Source organism: Prionailurus viverrinus, chromosome E2 (assembly GCF_022837055.1).
Source record: "Prionailurus viverrinus isolate Anna chromosome E2, UM_Priviv_1.0, whole genome shotgun sequence".
In the NCBI taxonomy this organism is placed as follows: domain Eukaryota; kingdom Metazoa; phylum Chordata; class Mammalia; order Carnivora; family Felidae; genus Prionailurus; species Prionailurus viverrinus.
In genome coordinates, this window is record NC_062575.1 from 55,014,743 (window position 1) to 55,029,331 (window position 14,589).

At 56.9% G+C, this 14,589-nt stretch overlaps 1 protein-coding gene across 1 annotated transcript in view; it reads left to right on the plus strand.

Moving 5' to 3' along the window:
* The window catches only part of POLD1 (DNA polymerase delta 1, catalytic subunit), a 30,403-nt gene that overhangs the window by 13,492 nt on the left and 2,322 nt on the right, over positions 1-14,589 (plus strand). Inside the window, exons 4-22 of the mRNA XM_047835155.1 lie at positions 929-1,075; positions 1,160-1,285; positions 1,357-1,525; positions 1,627-1,708; positions 1,780-1,909; positions 2,416-2,582; positions 2,911-3,015; positions 6,984-7,124; positions 7,220-7,330; positions 7,751-7,942; positions 8,109-8,197; positions 8,280-8,396; positions 8,551-8,664; positions 8,987-9,134; positions 12,326-12,421; positions 12,530-12,667; positions 13,551-13,726; positions 14,018-14,170; positions 14,307-14,409. Coding sequence (XP_047691111.1) covers positions 929-1,075; positions 1,160-1,285; positions 1,357-1,525; positions 1,627-1,708; positions 1,780-1,909; positions 2,416-2,582; positions 2,911-3,015; positions 6,984-7,124; positions 7,220-7,330; positions 7,751-7,942; positions 8,109-8,197; positions 8,280-8,396; positions 8,551-8,664; positions 8,987-9,134; positions 12,326-12,421; positions 12,530-12,667; positions 13,551-13,726; positions 14,018-14,170; positions 14,307-14,409 — 2,504 coding nt within the window. The remainder of the gene's footprint in view (positions 1-928; positions 1,076-1,159; positions 1,286-1,356; positions 1,526-1,626; positions 1,709-1,779; positions 1,910-2,415; positions 2,583-2,910; positions 3,016-6,983; positions 7,125-7,219; positions 7,331-7,750; positions 7,943-8,108; positions 8,198-8,279; positions 8,397-8,550; positions 8,665-8,986; positions 9,135-12,325; positions 12,422-12,529; positions 12,668-13,550; positions 13,727-14,017; positions 14,171-14,306; positions 14,410-14,589) is intronic.

Genomic DNA, 14,589 nt, shown 5'->3' on the forward strand with positions numbered 1-14,589 from the left:
ACTGTGATTCCGTTTATACGGATAGACTGAAAAAAACAAAATTAAGGGCACCTGGGTGGCTCAGCTGGTTAAGCTTCTGACTCTTGATTTTGGCCAAGGTCATGGCCTCACGGTTTGAAGGACCGAGCCCCACAGGCCTCATGGTTTGAAGGACCGAGCCCCACATCTACACTGATGATGTGGAGCCTGTTTGGGATTTTCTCTCTCCTTCTCCTGCCCCTCCCCTGCTCATGCTTGCAAGCACTCTCTGTCTCAAGATAAATAAATAAGCTTTTTTTTTTTTGAGTTGAAAGAAAGACAAAATTAGAATGACGGAGAGTGGACCATCAGTGCCAGCAGGTGTGGTTCCAAAAATGCATCTCGCAGGAGCTGTTTGGAGTGATGGAGCAGTTTTGTACCCTGATTTTGATAGTGGTTACGTGAATCTGTATAAAATATGTGTTAAAGCTCCTAACTGCACACACAACGTCGATTTTACTTTTGTTTTTAAATATTTATTTTTGAGAGAGAGTGCGCGTGCACGTGAGCGGGAGAGGGGCAGAAAGAGAGAGCAAGAGAATCCCAAGAAGCGCAAAGCCCAACACAGGGCTCAAACTCACCAACCATGAGATCATGATATGAGCCGAAGTTGGGCACTCAAATGACTGAGCCACCCAGGCGCCCCTCAGTTTTACTTTTCAAAAGAAAATATTTTTTGCAAAAAGAGGGCAGGGGGCTCCTTCTAGCTATAGGAGGTAGACCAAGATGAAAAGGAGACCAGTGGGGAGGCGCTCAAAGCCGAGTGGACAGCATGGAAGGCCAGTGTGGGCAGAGGCACCCGGTGCTGCGGGAATCGGGGCTGTGTTCCCAGCAAAGGAGAAGCCTGGGGAGGCAAACCTTTGAGGAATACGGTAGCCTCTGCCTCATCCTGTGAACCCTCCACCCCCAGGCCTGGCGCAGCCCCTGCCTGGAGCAGCCCCGCCACCCCCCGGCTCCGTCCCTGTCCTCCGTGCCTTCGGAGTCACTGATGAGGGCGTGTCCGTCTGCTGCCACATCCACGGCTTTGCTCCCTACTTCTACACCCCGGCGCCCCCTGGTGAGTGGCCCTGACCCACAAGACCCCCGCCCCAGCCCTCCGGAGTCCCCCTGCACTTCTGACCAGCTCTCCCCACCCCCCCAGGTTTTGGGCGCGAGCACCTGGGCGACCTGCAGCGGGAGCTGAATGCTGCCATCAGCAGGGACCAGCGCGGAGGGAAGGAGCTCGCGGGGCCGGCCGTGCTATCTGTGGAGCTGTGCTCCCGGGAGAGTGAGTGCCCCGCCCCCGGGTCCAGCAGGCAGGGCTCCCTCCGGGCCGGTACCAGCCTCGTCTGTCCGCAGGCATGTTCGGGTACCATGGGCACGGCCCCTCCCCGTTTCTGCGCATCACCCTGGCGCTGCCGCGCCTCCTGGCCCCCGCCCGCCGCCTCCTGGAGCAGGGCATCCGTGTGCCGGGCCTGGGTACCCCCAGCTTCGCGCCCTACGAGACCAATGTGGACTTTGAGATCCGGTACGGCCCCTGCCTCGCCTCTCCAACCTCCACCCCCGCTTCCGCCCCCGCCCCCACCCCGCTAGTCAGCTTCTGCCTCCTGCTCTTCATCCCCTGTCCAGGTTCATGGTGGACACAGACATCGTCGGCTGCAACTGGTTGGAACTCCCAGCAGGGAAATACCTCCTGAGGCTGGAGGGGAAGGTGCGGGGCTCACCGGGGGCAGGGGCACAGAGCCGGGCCCCTGCAGCCACTGACGTGCCCCACCCCTACAGGCCACGCATTGTCAGCTGGAGGCGGACGTGCAGTGGTCTGACGTGGTCAGTCACCCGCCAGAAGGGGAGTGGCAGCGAATTGCGCCCCTGCGCGTGCTCAGCTTTGACATCGAGTGTGCTGGCCGCAAAGGTCTGTCTCTGGGTCTCGGGGCTCCTCCCTCCCTCCCTTTAGACGTGTGACATTCCAGTCTTGCCCCACGAGCCCCCATACTTCTTGAGCTCGCTGAAGAAGGAGTGAACATGAAAATGGACAGTTATCGTAGGATTCTCACTTGGAGGATGGTGGAGAATGACAGGGCAGCTCAGACAGGTGGGCAGGAAGGCCTTAGGAGCGATGTGGCAGGCCTTGTGAAGAGGGACAAGAGGGGGTGTATGGGTGGGGAGAACCTCTGCCCCCCCCCCCCCCACAGAGAATAGGAAGTGCAAAGGCCCTGGGGCAGGACCCAGTCTGTGAGGGGCAGGGAGAGGGCCAGAAGAAGAAGGCATAGGGGAACAGCGTGGGTCATGCGAGGGCTGTAGGCAGTGGGGTTAGGAATCGACAGGCTGGGGAGATTTGGATGTGCAGCTCCCCTGATGTGTCACAGAGGAAAAGAAGAAGTTCGGTCCCCTGCATCCCCCTCCTTCCTCGCTGCGCAGGCATTTTCCCGGAGCCTGAGCGGGACCCCGTGATCCAGATCTGCTCACTGGGCCTGCGCTGGGGTGAGCCGGAGCCCTTCCTACGCCTGGCGCTCACCCTGCGGCCCTGCGCCCCTATCCTGGGCGCCAAAGTGCAGAGCTACGAGCGGGAGGAGGAGCTGTTGCAGGTGGCTCTCATTCCATGTCCCTTTATGTCCTCAGAACCCCCCACCCAGCCTCCACATCCCAGGTGCAAGGCCATGTCCTCTGCATGCTGAGACGCCAAGTCCACGGGTTCAGATCCCTTTGCTTTGGTGGGGGAGGGGGTGTGTGAACATTTCCCGTCTGGGTCCTGTGTTATTTTCAGAAGCACCTGCCCGATCTTACTGCAACGGGCAAGAGGGTTCCAGGCTCGCTCTTGGGGACTTCTGGAATGTTCCAATAGCGGGGAGGATCCATGCTAGGGGGACGATCAGGATGACAACCAGGGTGGTCCTGTGTGCTCCCACCCCACAGGCGTGGTCGACCTTCATTCGCATCATGGACCCCGATGTGATCACCGGCTACAACATCCAGAACTTTGACCTTCCATACCTCATCTCCCGGGCCCAGACCCTCAAGGTAGGGCAGGAAGGTTAGGGAGGCGTGCCTTTAGATGCGCCACTGGGGGCCGAAGGGGTGGGTGGCCGCCCTGCTCCTCCTTGCTGCTTTTCCCTTGTGGCTCTGTCCCCCTTGGGCGGTCTGGCTTGCTCTGCGTCCCTGCAGCCCACCGCCCCCAGTGGCTCCAGGGACATCACCGAAAAGCCAGCTCTGGCCCCATCCCTGCCCTGCTCGAAGTCCAGAAGGTTATTTAGCTTTTGCAGAGGCAAGGAGAGCATTTATGGTTAAATAAGGAAAGGCCTGTGTGTTGGAAGGGCAGACGGAAGCGTGCGTGGGGATAGTGTCTTGTCTTCTAGACTTTAAAATATGTCAGCCAAAAATAAGGAGAAGGGGGATTCCTTGAAATGTATGGCAAAACCTTGACGCTTGTTGAACCTGGGAGTCACCGTACGGGGCGTGCTAATTTGCTAGGGCTCCCTGAACAGTACCGCAGGCTTGTGTCTTCTTGCAGGCTGGAACTCAGAAGTCCAAGATCAAGGCCTCACAGGCTTGGTTCCTTCCGAGGCCTCTCCTAGCCTCTGGTGGTCTCAGACATACCTGGGGTGTCGGAGGCGGGCTCCCCGATTCTTCAGCTTGTCTTCTAATTTGGGCATATCTCTGCCCAAATTTCCTCTTTTTCTAAGGACGCTGTGGTCTTGGGTCAGGGCCAACCCTGATGATCTCAACTTGATTGCCTGTAGAGACCCTATTTCCAAAGAGGTTACGTTCTGAGGTGTGGAGGTTAGGACTTCAACATCTGGGATTGATGTTGACAACAATTCAACTCACAACAGTGGTTATGTTGTATCGTTTCCTCCTTTTCCTTATGTTTGGCCAGTTTCGTGATGAAAAATAAAAATCACGTTTGGGGCGCCTGGCTGCCTCTGTCGGTAGAGTGTGCAACTTGACTTCAGGGTCGTGAGTTCAAGCCCCATATTGGGCATGGAGCGTACTTAAAAAAAATACAATAAAATGGTATTTTAAAAATCATGTTGGGGGGCGCCTGGGTGGCGCAGTCGGTTAAGCGTCCGACTTCAGCCAGGTCACGATCTCGCGGTCCGTGAGTTCGAGCCCCGCGTCGGGCTCTGGGCTGATGGCTCAGAGCCTGGAGCCCGTTTCCGATTCTGTGTCTCCCTCTCTCTCTGTCCCTCCCCCGTTCATGCTCTGTCTCTCTCTGTCCCCCAAAAAATAAAATAAAACGTTGAAAAAAAAAAAAAAAAAATCATGTTGGGGTGCCCGGATGGCTCAGTTGGTTAAGCATTTGACTCTTGATTTCGGCTCAGGTCGTGATCTCACGGTTCGTGACTTTGAGCCCCACATCCAGCTCTGTGCTGACAGTGCAGAGCCTGCTTGGGATTCTCTCTCTCTCCCTCTCTCTCTCTGCTCTTCCCCAGCTTGTGCTCTCTCTCCCTCTTTCTCTCTCAAAATAATTAAACTTAAAAACTTATTTATTTATTTATTTATTTATTTATTTTTTATTATGAAATTTATTGTCAAATTGGTTTCCATACAACACCCAGTGCTCATCCCAGCAGGTGCCCTCCTCAGTACCCGTCACCCACCCTCCCCTCCCCCCCACCCCCCATCAACCCTCAGTTCTCAGTTTTTAAGAGTCTCTTATGCTTTGGCTCCCTCCCTCTTTAACCATTTTTTTTCTCCCCCTCCCCCATGGTCTTCTGTTAAGTTTCTCAGGATCCACATAGGAGTGAAAACATATGGAATCTGTCCTTCTCTGTATGACTTACTTCACTTAGCATAACGCCGTCCAGTTCCATCCACGTTGCTACAAAAGGCCAGATTTCATTCTTTTTCATTGCCACGTAGTACTCCATTGTGTATATAAACCACAATTTCTTTATCCATTCATCAGTTGATGGACATTTAGGCTCTTTCCATGATTTGGCTATTGTTGAGAGTGCTGCTATAAACATTGGGGTACAAGTGCCCCTATGCATCAGCACTCCTATATCCCTTGGGTTAATTCCTAGCAGTGCTACTGCTGGGTCATAGGGTAGGTCTATTTTTAATTTTCTGAGGAACCTCCACACTGTTTTCCAGAGTGGCTGCACCAGTTTGCATTCCCACCGACAGTGCAAGAGGGTTCCCGTTTCTCTACATCCTCTCCAGCATCTATAGTCTCCTGTTTTGTTCATTTTCGCCACTCTGACTGGCGTGAGGTGATATCTGAGTGTGGTTTTGATTTGTATTTCCCTGATGAGGAGCAGCGTTGAGCATCTTTTCATGTGCCTGTTGGCCATCTGGATGTCTTCTTTAGAGAAGTGTCTATTCATGTTTTCTGCCCATTTCTTCACTGGGTTATTTGTTTTTCGGGTGTGGAGTTTGGTGAGCTCTTTATAGATAATTTTGGATACTAGCCCTTTGTCCGATATGTCATTTGCAAATATCTTTTCCCATTCCGTTGGTTGCCTTTTAGTTTTGTTGATTCCTTTGCGGTGCAGAAGATTTTACCTTCATGAGGTCCCAATAGTTCACTTTTGCTTTTAATTCCCTTGCCTTTGGGGATGTGTCAAGTAAGAAACTGCTGTGGCTGAGGTCAGAGAGGTTTTTTCCTGCTTTCTCCTCTAGGGTTTTGATGGTTTCCTGTCTCACATTCAGGTCCTTTATCCATTTTGAGTTTGTTTTTGTGAATAAAAATATATGTATTTTAAAAAATTGTGGGGGCGCCTGGGTGGCGCAGTCGGTTAAGCGTCCGACTTCAGCCAGGTCACGATCTCACGGTCTGTGAGTTCGAGCCCCGCGTCAGGCTCTGGGCTGATGGCTCGGAGCCTGGAGCCTGTTTCCGATTCTGTGTCTCCCTCTCTCTCTGCCCCACCCCCGTTCATGCTCTGTCCCTCTCTGTCCCAAAAATAAATAAACGTTGAAAAAAAAAAAAAATTGTGGGGCACCTGGGTGGCTCAGTCAGTTAAGCTTACGACTTCGGTTCAGTTCATGATCTCGGTTCGTGGGTTCAAACCCCGTGTTGGGCTCTGTGCTGACAGCTCAGAACCAGAACCCTGCTTCGGATTCTGTGTCTTCCTCTCTCTCTGCCCCTCCCCTGCTCGTTCTCTCTCTCTCTCTCTCTCTCTCTCTCTCTGTCTCTCTCAAAAGTAAATAAACGTTGGGGCGCCTGGGTGGCGCAGTCGGTTAAGCATCCGACTTCAGCCAGGTCACGATCTCGCGGTCCGTGAGTTCGAGCCCCGCGTCAGGCTCTGGGCTGATGGCTCGGAGCCTGGAGCCTGTTTCCGATTCTGTGTCTCCCTCTCTCTCTGCCCCTCCCCCGTTCATGCTCTGTCTCTCTCTGTCCCAAAAATAAATAAATAAACGTTGGAAAAAAAAAGTAAATAAACGTTAAAAATAATTTTTTTTAATTGTGTTTATGGCCCCCAAGAGTTCCGGGAAGGAGTCCATCCCTCTCAGTCTGGCATTTATACGTGGAGACACTGCTCCCCTGTCCTCTGCACCCCTGCCCTGCTACTTCTCCAGCTCAGGCCTCCCCTCTCTACCCTGTCCCTCTCACGCCACTTCCTGTCCTGGCCTCAGACCCAGCTCTCTGTGCTGCCCCCTGCTGTGCGCCCACCTAACTGTCCCCCAGGCCCCTCCCCCCACTCAGTTCAGCGTCTCCCCCAAATCTGTTCTTCCTCTGCTGCCCATCTGGGTGCAGCACCCCAGCCACTGAGCACCATGCCTGCCCCCCTCAGCCCTGCAGCCGTCCTGACCTCCTGTCTCCCTGCAGTCCATGCCTACCCAGCCCCAGAGCGTCTTTCTGCATCAGAGCTCCACCTGCTTCCGCCTGCTCAGCCCCAGCTCCCAGCAGGAAGAGGGTGGCATCGCGGGTGTTGTGCTGGTGGCTCGTGTGGTCTGCATTCCTTTGGCACGGCCCCAGAGGTCCTGGATCCGGGCCGGCCGGTGCCCACTGCAGCCTCCGCCCCTCCCTGGTGCTGTGTCCCCAGGTGGAGTCATTCCCCTTCCTGGGCCGCGTGTCTGGCCTCCGCTCCACCATCCGGGACTCGTCCTTCCAGTCCAAGCAGACCGGCCGGCGGGACAGCAAGGTGGTCAGCATGGTGGGCCGCGTGCAGATGGACATGCTGCAGGTACGCGCGCGGGGCCGGGAGGGTGCCCACCCTCGTGGGGCTGCTGCCCGGGCCCTGGGCCCACCCTGCGCCCCCGCTCCCCCTCCCCACTGCAGGTGTTACTGCGAGAGTATAAGCTCCGCTCCTACACGCTCAACGCCGTGAGCTTCCACTTCCTGGGCGAGCAGAAAGAGGACGTCCAGCACAGCATCATCACTGACCTGCAGGTGCCTTTCCTGCGACCTCTGACCCCCCTCCCGCCTGCCCTGACCTCACACCTCCGCTCCCTGCCCCCGACCTCTGATCTTACTCTTCCGTCTAATTCTCTGACCCCAGCAGCCCACCTTCCTGACCTTGGGCTGCGATCTCCCAGCTGTTCTCTCACCTTAACCTCTTGCCTCTGATCTGTGACCTCACTTGGCAGATGTGACTCCTCATGTAACCTCTGGCACTGTGACCTTATTCCCTTGTCCTGCCCCCGCCTCTAGCCCACACTTGCCCATCAGACTGCTCCCTTTTCCTCTGACCCTGCAACTCCCCGACCCCCAGCTCTGCCCACTCCGCACCCAGACCCTCGCCCTCTCCCTGACCCCTGAGCCCTCACGGCTGCCCCCCCACCCCCTGATGCCCTCCATGCCTGTCCCCAGAACGGGAACGACCAGACACGCCGCCGCCTGGCCGTGTACTGCCTCAAGGACGCCTTCCTGCCCCTGCGGCTGCTGGAGCGGCTCATGGTGCTGGTGAACGCCATGGAGATGGCGCGCGTCACCGGCGTGCCCCTTGGCTATCTGCTCACCCGCGGCCAGCAGGTCAAGGTCGTCTCCCAGCTGCTGCGGCAGGTCAGTGGGCGGAGCTGAGGGTGGGCATCCCAGTGCTCTGGCAAGTCCCTGCTCCCAGCCTCCGGTCACTTGGTCACTCAGTCACTCGCTGTGGCTTCTGGGCCACGACACCTGACGCGCTGCCCCACCTGGGCCTGCCTCCATTTTCCACCTTCTCCCCTCCCAGGCCATGCGTGAGGGGCTGCTGATGCCCGTGGTAAAGACAGAAGGTGTCGAGGACTACACGGGAGCCACAGTCATCGAGCCCCTCAAAGGGTATGACCCTGTGTCTGGGTGGGGGTGGCTCGGGGCTTCCGGCCCTGACTCTTCCCCTCCCCCCCGTCCCCCTCCCCCCCAGGTACTACGATGTCCCCATCGCCACACTAGACTTCTCCTCTCTGTACCCGTCCATCATGATGGCCCACAACCTGTGCTACACCACACTCCTGCGGCCCGGGGCCGCCCAGAAACTGGGGTATGGCACCTTTTTCATCTTGGGGACCCCAGGCCCGGGACCCAGATGGGAAAGGGAGTGGAAGAGAGACTTGAGAGGTGGGGAGAGCCTGAGGGGGTCTCGAGGGGAGGAGGTGGGGAGGCTGGGCATCACCCCCCGGCGTCCTCCGCCTCAGCCTGACAGAGGATCAGTTCATCAAGACGCCCACAGGGGATGAGTTTGTGAAGACGTCAGTGCGGAAGGGCCTCCTGCCCCAGATCCTGGAGAACCTTCTCAGCGCCCGGAAGAGGTGGGTTCTTGAGCGCCCCACCCACCCCTTCTCAGAGCTCAAACTTGCTGAGGCTCCTCACCAGTCTGTCTCTCGTGGGTCACCCCAGGGTTGCCGTGCCACACATTAACTGCCACGGTGTATGAATTAGAACAAGACACCCCTCCAGATGGCTCCCCTTTGCCCCCTCTGCTGGACACCTCTGTGTAGTACACAGCCTGCACAACTGTACACGGCACCCATTTCTAGAAAGGCACCTTGACCAGTGCCCAGGCCAGGGCCTCTTATCTTTCCCTGAGATATGGGACGCTGCCTCAGTGGCCTGTGCTTCCTCTCTCTCCAGGGCCAAGGCTGAGCTGGCCAAAGAGACAGACCCCCTGCGTCGGCAGGTGTTGGATGGGCGGCAGCTGGCGCTCAAAGTGAGCGCCAACTCTGTATACGGCTTCACTGGTGCCCAGGTGGGCAAGCTGCCGTGCCTGGAGATCTCACAGGTGAGTGCCCAGTTCCCACGGTGGAAGGTGGGGGGCACACAGCCCCTCCCTGGGAGAACCAGGGCTCCGTGTGGTAGAGCCCAGGCTGCCCCAACTTGCCAGCTTTCGGGAGAGGGGATGCGTGAGTGTTTGGTTCATTCATTTTTGAACAAATGCTCGCCGAACGTCCTGTGTGGGTCCAGCAGGTGGCAAAACGGATGAGAGTTCCTGCTCTCGTGTGGTGCGCAACCTCGTGGTCACGCAGATGGTGACAGCAGCAGATATGGGAAGGCAGTTGGTGCCAAGGGCTCTGCAGACAGATGAAGCAGTGGCAGGGGCGTAGGGGTGGTGAGCAGAGGCTTTGTTCATTGCTCATTCATTTAATCTCTCATAGTCCACCTGAAGACCCCACCCACCTCTCCCCTGGTCCCCATGAGGGTGGGGGAGTGGAGAGCAGGTCCCCTGCCTCCACATGAGAGGATGGGGCCATGTGTCTGCTCATGGGGGCTGGGGTGGTGCCCAATAGCACAGCCAGCCCCTGACGCTTGACTTGCTGTGTGTGCTCCGTCACTGAAGGAGCAGGTGCGCGGATACGTCTTCCTGCCCCGGGTGTGAAGATGCTTGGTCAGTGCTCTGCTCTGAGAGGGAACATGGGCAGAAAAGCCCACCACCTCACCTCCCAGCTGTGTTCTCGGCCTGTTCACTGGACGCAGCTCTGCTGCTCGGACAGAAAAACATCCACGGTCAGACCACAGAGGGTCTGAGTCCGAGGTTCTGCCAAGCTGGGATCAGGGCCTCAGCTCCTGGCGTAAGAGAGCCTTAGAAGGGCCTTCCTGCCCAGCCCCTTCCCCTGGAGTTTGGGTCTCGGCACATTCCAGGCTTGGTTACTTCCAGCCCCAGGAAGCTCCCTCTGTATGTAGGCGTTATATCGTTCCTCACGTGGCTCTGGAGGGAAGGCTTGGAAGAATTGCCAGTGGCGGGGCTTTTTGGTGGGAGAGGCCTATGCACACACCCACTCATCTTCAGTTCAGGGGCCCCCAAGACCACCCTCACCTCAAGTGATCTGCTAGAAGGACTCCAGGAACTCAGAAAAGCTGTCCTACTCACAGTTATGACTTAATACAATTAAAGGATAGAGATTAAAATCAGCCAGGGGAGGGGCGCCTGGGTGGCGCAGTCGGTTAAGCGTCCGACTTCAGCCAGGTCACCATCTCGCGGTCCGTGAGTTCGAGCCCCGCGTCAGGCTCTGGGCTGATGGCTTGGAGCCTGTTTCCAATTCTGTGTCTCCCTCTCTCTCTGCCCCTCCCCCGTTCATGCTCTGTCTCTCTCTGTCCCAAAAATAAATAAACGTTAAAAAAAAAAAAAAAAAAAAAAAAATTTAAAATCAGCCAGGGGAAAAGGCATGGAACTTGCAATTTGTCTCCACCAGTGGAGTCATGCAGACAGTGTTTATTTCTCCCGGCGTTGATGTGTGACAACATGCATGGAGTGTTGCCAACTAGGGAAGTTCACTGAGCCTCAGTGTCCTGGGTTTTTACTGGGGGCTGGTCACGTAGGCATGGAGCATCTGTGTGACCGACCTTCGTTACTCAGTCTCCAGCCCCTGCAGAGAGGTCAGGCTGCTAGCGTGTGGCCCGAGGCCTCACCATGAGTCACACTGTCAGCACAGTCCAAGGTCCTAGGTGAACAAAGACACTCTTTTAGGCAGGACGTTCCAAGGGCTTCAGGTTCCCTCCCAGGAGCCAGCCAAGAGCCAGGGCTCTTTCTGGGCAAGTTTCCTCCTATAGTGCATCCCACCCATATTGCTCTCATTGGCCTTTCATAAGTCTCTGTGGGCCTCCCCCAGGCTCCCTGGTAGAGAGAGGTGGGTGTTTGGCTGTCAGACTCCAGCCCCGAAGCAGAGGCCAGGCCAGGAGGACTTGGCTTTGCTTCCCTTGGGGCTTCTTCATCAGGGCCACCGCTTCCTGGTCATGTCCCTCTGTCTTTTCCCTCTTCATCCTTCCCTGTGTTTCTTTGCCTTTTTCCTTATTGCTGTCTCTCAGGCTTACAGGGGCAGGGAGATCAAACAAACAAACAAAATACTGAGTCATTCCAGAAAAGGATGAAGGAAAGAAAAAGGAACATAGAACAGGTGAAACAAGCAGAAAGCATATAGTAAAGTGGTGAACATTTAAGCCCAGATATGTTCAGTAATTATACTAAATGTAAGTCACATAAATGCTCCAGTTAAAATACAGAGATCTTCTGACTGGATCCAAACAAACAAAAGCAGAAGAGTCACACCCATCTCTCCTTGGTGTGTGCCCCGGGCATTTTTTTTTTTTCTAAAATTTTTTAATGTTTTTATTTATTTTTGAGACAGAGAGAGACAGAGCATGAGCAGGGGAGGGCAGAGAGAAAGGGAGACACAGAATCTGAAGCAGGCTGCAGGCTCTGAGCTGTCAGCACAGAGTCCAACGCGGGGCTCAAACTCACGGACTGCGAGATCATGACCTGAGCTGAAGTCAGATGCTTAACCGACTGAGCCACCCAGTCGCCCCGCCCCGGGCATTTTTTAATGTTTATTTATTTTTGAGAGAGAGAGAGGGAGACACAGAATCCAAAGCAGACTCCAGGCTCTGAGCTATCAGCACAGAGCTTGACATGGGGCTCATGAGCTATGAGATGATGATCTGCACTGCAGTCTGAAGCTCAACCTTCAGTTGAAGGCTCCCCTTCGGTTCCCTTATTTGTAAAGTAGGATTGTTGGAAAGTTTCTCCATGAGCCTGGCACATCCCCCCTACTCTGAGGGGGCATTTGACAGTATGTAGGGTCATTTCTGGTTGCCCAAGGATTTGGGGGTTGCACCGTTGGCTTTCGGGGTGGGGGCCGGGAATGTCAGTGATCCTGCACCATGGAGAACTGCCTGCAATGTTACCACATGTCACAGCACTTCCATGGCAGGAAACAGCGTGCTGATGGCCTCTTCTGGCTTCAGCCTTTCTCATCTTTGCAGACCTTCCTCCTCTGTGCCTAGAGCTCTGGGCCAGCGACCCAGTTCTTTCCAACAGGTGGTTGAAAAGGAGCTTAGTGGCCGCGTTTTGTAGATTTGGGCATCAAGGCCCAGAGGGGCAGAGTGACTCACCCAAGCCCACGCCCCCAGGAAGTAGCGGAAGTGGCACCCTGAGCCCAGGACTCCTGGGTCCTCACTGCGTGGTTCTCTCCCTGACAGAGCGTTACCGGCTTTGGGCGCCAGATGATTGAGAAAACAAAGCAGTTGGTGGAGTCCAAGTACACGGTGGAGAATGGCTATGGCACCAGTGCCAAGGTCAGAGGCTGCCCCTCCCACTGCCCAGAGATGGGGCTGGGTCAGGGGAGTTGCGGGGGCTTGGCCCCCATCTCTCCATGCCTCCCAGTCATATACGTCCCTCCCCAGGTGGTGTATGGTGACACTGACTCAGTCATGTGCCGATTTGGTGTCTCTTCTGTGGCCGAGGCAATGGCCCTGGGGCGGGAGGCTGCAGACTGGGTGTCAGGCCACTTCCCCCCGCCTATCCGGCTCGAGTTTGAAAAGGTAAGTGGGAGCCCCCCTCAGGGCTGTAGTGGCCAGATGGGTCTCGCAAGTTTCAGAGGGTCTCTGATTCTCAGCGCCTGCATTCGTGTGCGGTTCCCCTCACATCTGCAGATGTCAGCATCTGGAGCCTCCAGTGGCCCTCGGGGGCTCTCCATCTTGGGGGTGCCCTGATCTGGGTACTCTGAGTATCCCATGCTTCACATTCTGTAGGTCCCGGTTTGGGGGTATTTGGGGGCCTGGATTCTCCTGAGTTTGGAAGCTTAAAGCCTTGGGCTTTGTGATGCAGGACAGTGTCTGTTTTTTTGGAAACTTTTGTCAGTCTTGGAGCGCCTCTGGTTTTGGGTGTGGGGGCTGCCTTGGGTGGTGGGAACCCTGACCGGGGTGAATCCTGCATCAGGGCACCATTGGCCGGTGCTGCTTGGCTCCCAGCAGGAAATCAGGCTTGGGGTCTGGGGACTCCAGGGTTCAAACTTGGAGTCAGGTCTTGGGTACACCTGCTCTCAAATTTAGAGCCTCCCCAATTTGGGCCTCCCTGCCTCAGGGCTCCCTCCTGGGCCTTAGTCTCAGCTCCTTGGGGTGGAGGGAGGTGCTGCCTTGTACCCCTGTCTGCCTCAGGTCTGTCCCAGATCCAGATTTGGGGCCCTCCGGGCTTCACCTCATGACTGGGTCTTGTTTTAGGGGCTTTCTCTAGTTTTCAGATTTGAGATCCCTGGAATGCTGAGGTGTGCCCAGGCTCAGGCACGGGGGTCTTGAGATCTTGGGATCCATCTGTCCCAGGGCCCCAATCCTGTATCACGTGGACCAGCCCTGTGTGTCCCAGTTTCTGAGGGAAGTCTCAGGAGTCAGGAGGTCTTGAGGGTCTCAGCCACGGGTCCCTCCCTAGGTCTACTTTCCCTACCTGCTCATCAGCAAGAAGCGGTACGCTGGCCTGCTTTTCTCCTCCCGGCCGGACGCTCACGACCGCATGGACTGCAAGGGTCTGGAGGCCGTGCGTCGGGACAACTGCCCCCTCGTGGCCAACCTCGTCACCGCCTCCCTGCGCCGCCTGCTCATCGACCGGTGGGTGGGAACCTCCCCTCAGCCCCGGAGGCCATGCCCCAGCCCCTCTCCCTCAGACCCAGGAGCCCCCAGCCCCCTCCTCCCCTGGGGACACAGGTGTCAGGCCCAGCTTGTCCTCCGTGGTGGAACGGTGGAAAGAATGTGGGGTTGGACAGCTGTGGGTCTAGGCCCCGCCTCTGCCACTTTGCAGCCTGTGGCCTGGCTGGGTCCCTCCCCGCCTTGGGCCTCATCCCCGAGAGCACACTCTGGCCCTCAGCAGCCACTGGTGACCTCCCCATCCCGGCCCTGCAGAGACCCCACGGGTGCCGTGGCCCACGCACAGGACGTCATCTCAGACCTGCTGTGTAACCGCATTGACATCTCCCAGCTCGTCATCACCAAGGAGCTGACCCGCGCGGCCTCTGACTACGCCGGCAAGCAGGCCCATGTGGAACTGGCCGAGAGGTCCGCCCAGTGGGAGGGGTGCAGGGCTGTCCAGAAATAGCCCCCTCCTGCCAGCTGGGCACCACTTCCTACAGCCCTGTCCGCCCCCGCCATCCCACCTGCCCTCACCCGCCCCGCCGCCCCGGTCTCCCCGCAGGATGAGGAAGCGGGACCCCGGGAGCGCGCCCAGCTTGGGCGACCGTGTCCCCTACGTGATCATCGGCGCTGCCAAGGGCGTGGCTGCCTACATGAAGTCCGAGGTCAGGCCCACCTGGGCTGCCCGCTCCGCCCAGCTCCCCTCTGCTCTCACTTCTGCTTTCCAAGCCCTGCGGGGAGGGTGTTTCCCTCTGTGGGCCCCACAGGGTCCTGAGAACCGCCCCCAGCACACCCCTGGGAGTTGGCTCCCTGATGCCTTTCTCCCAGGCCTCCCGTGCCCTCTG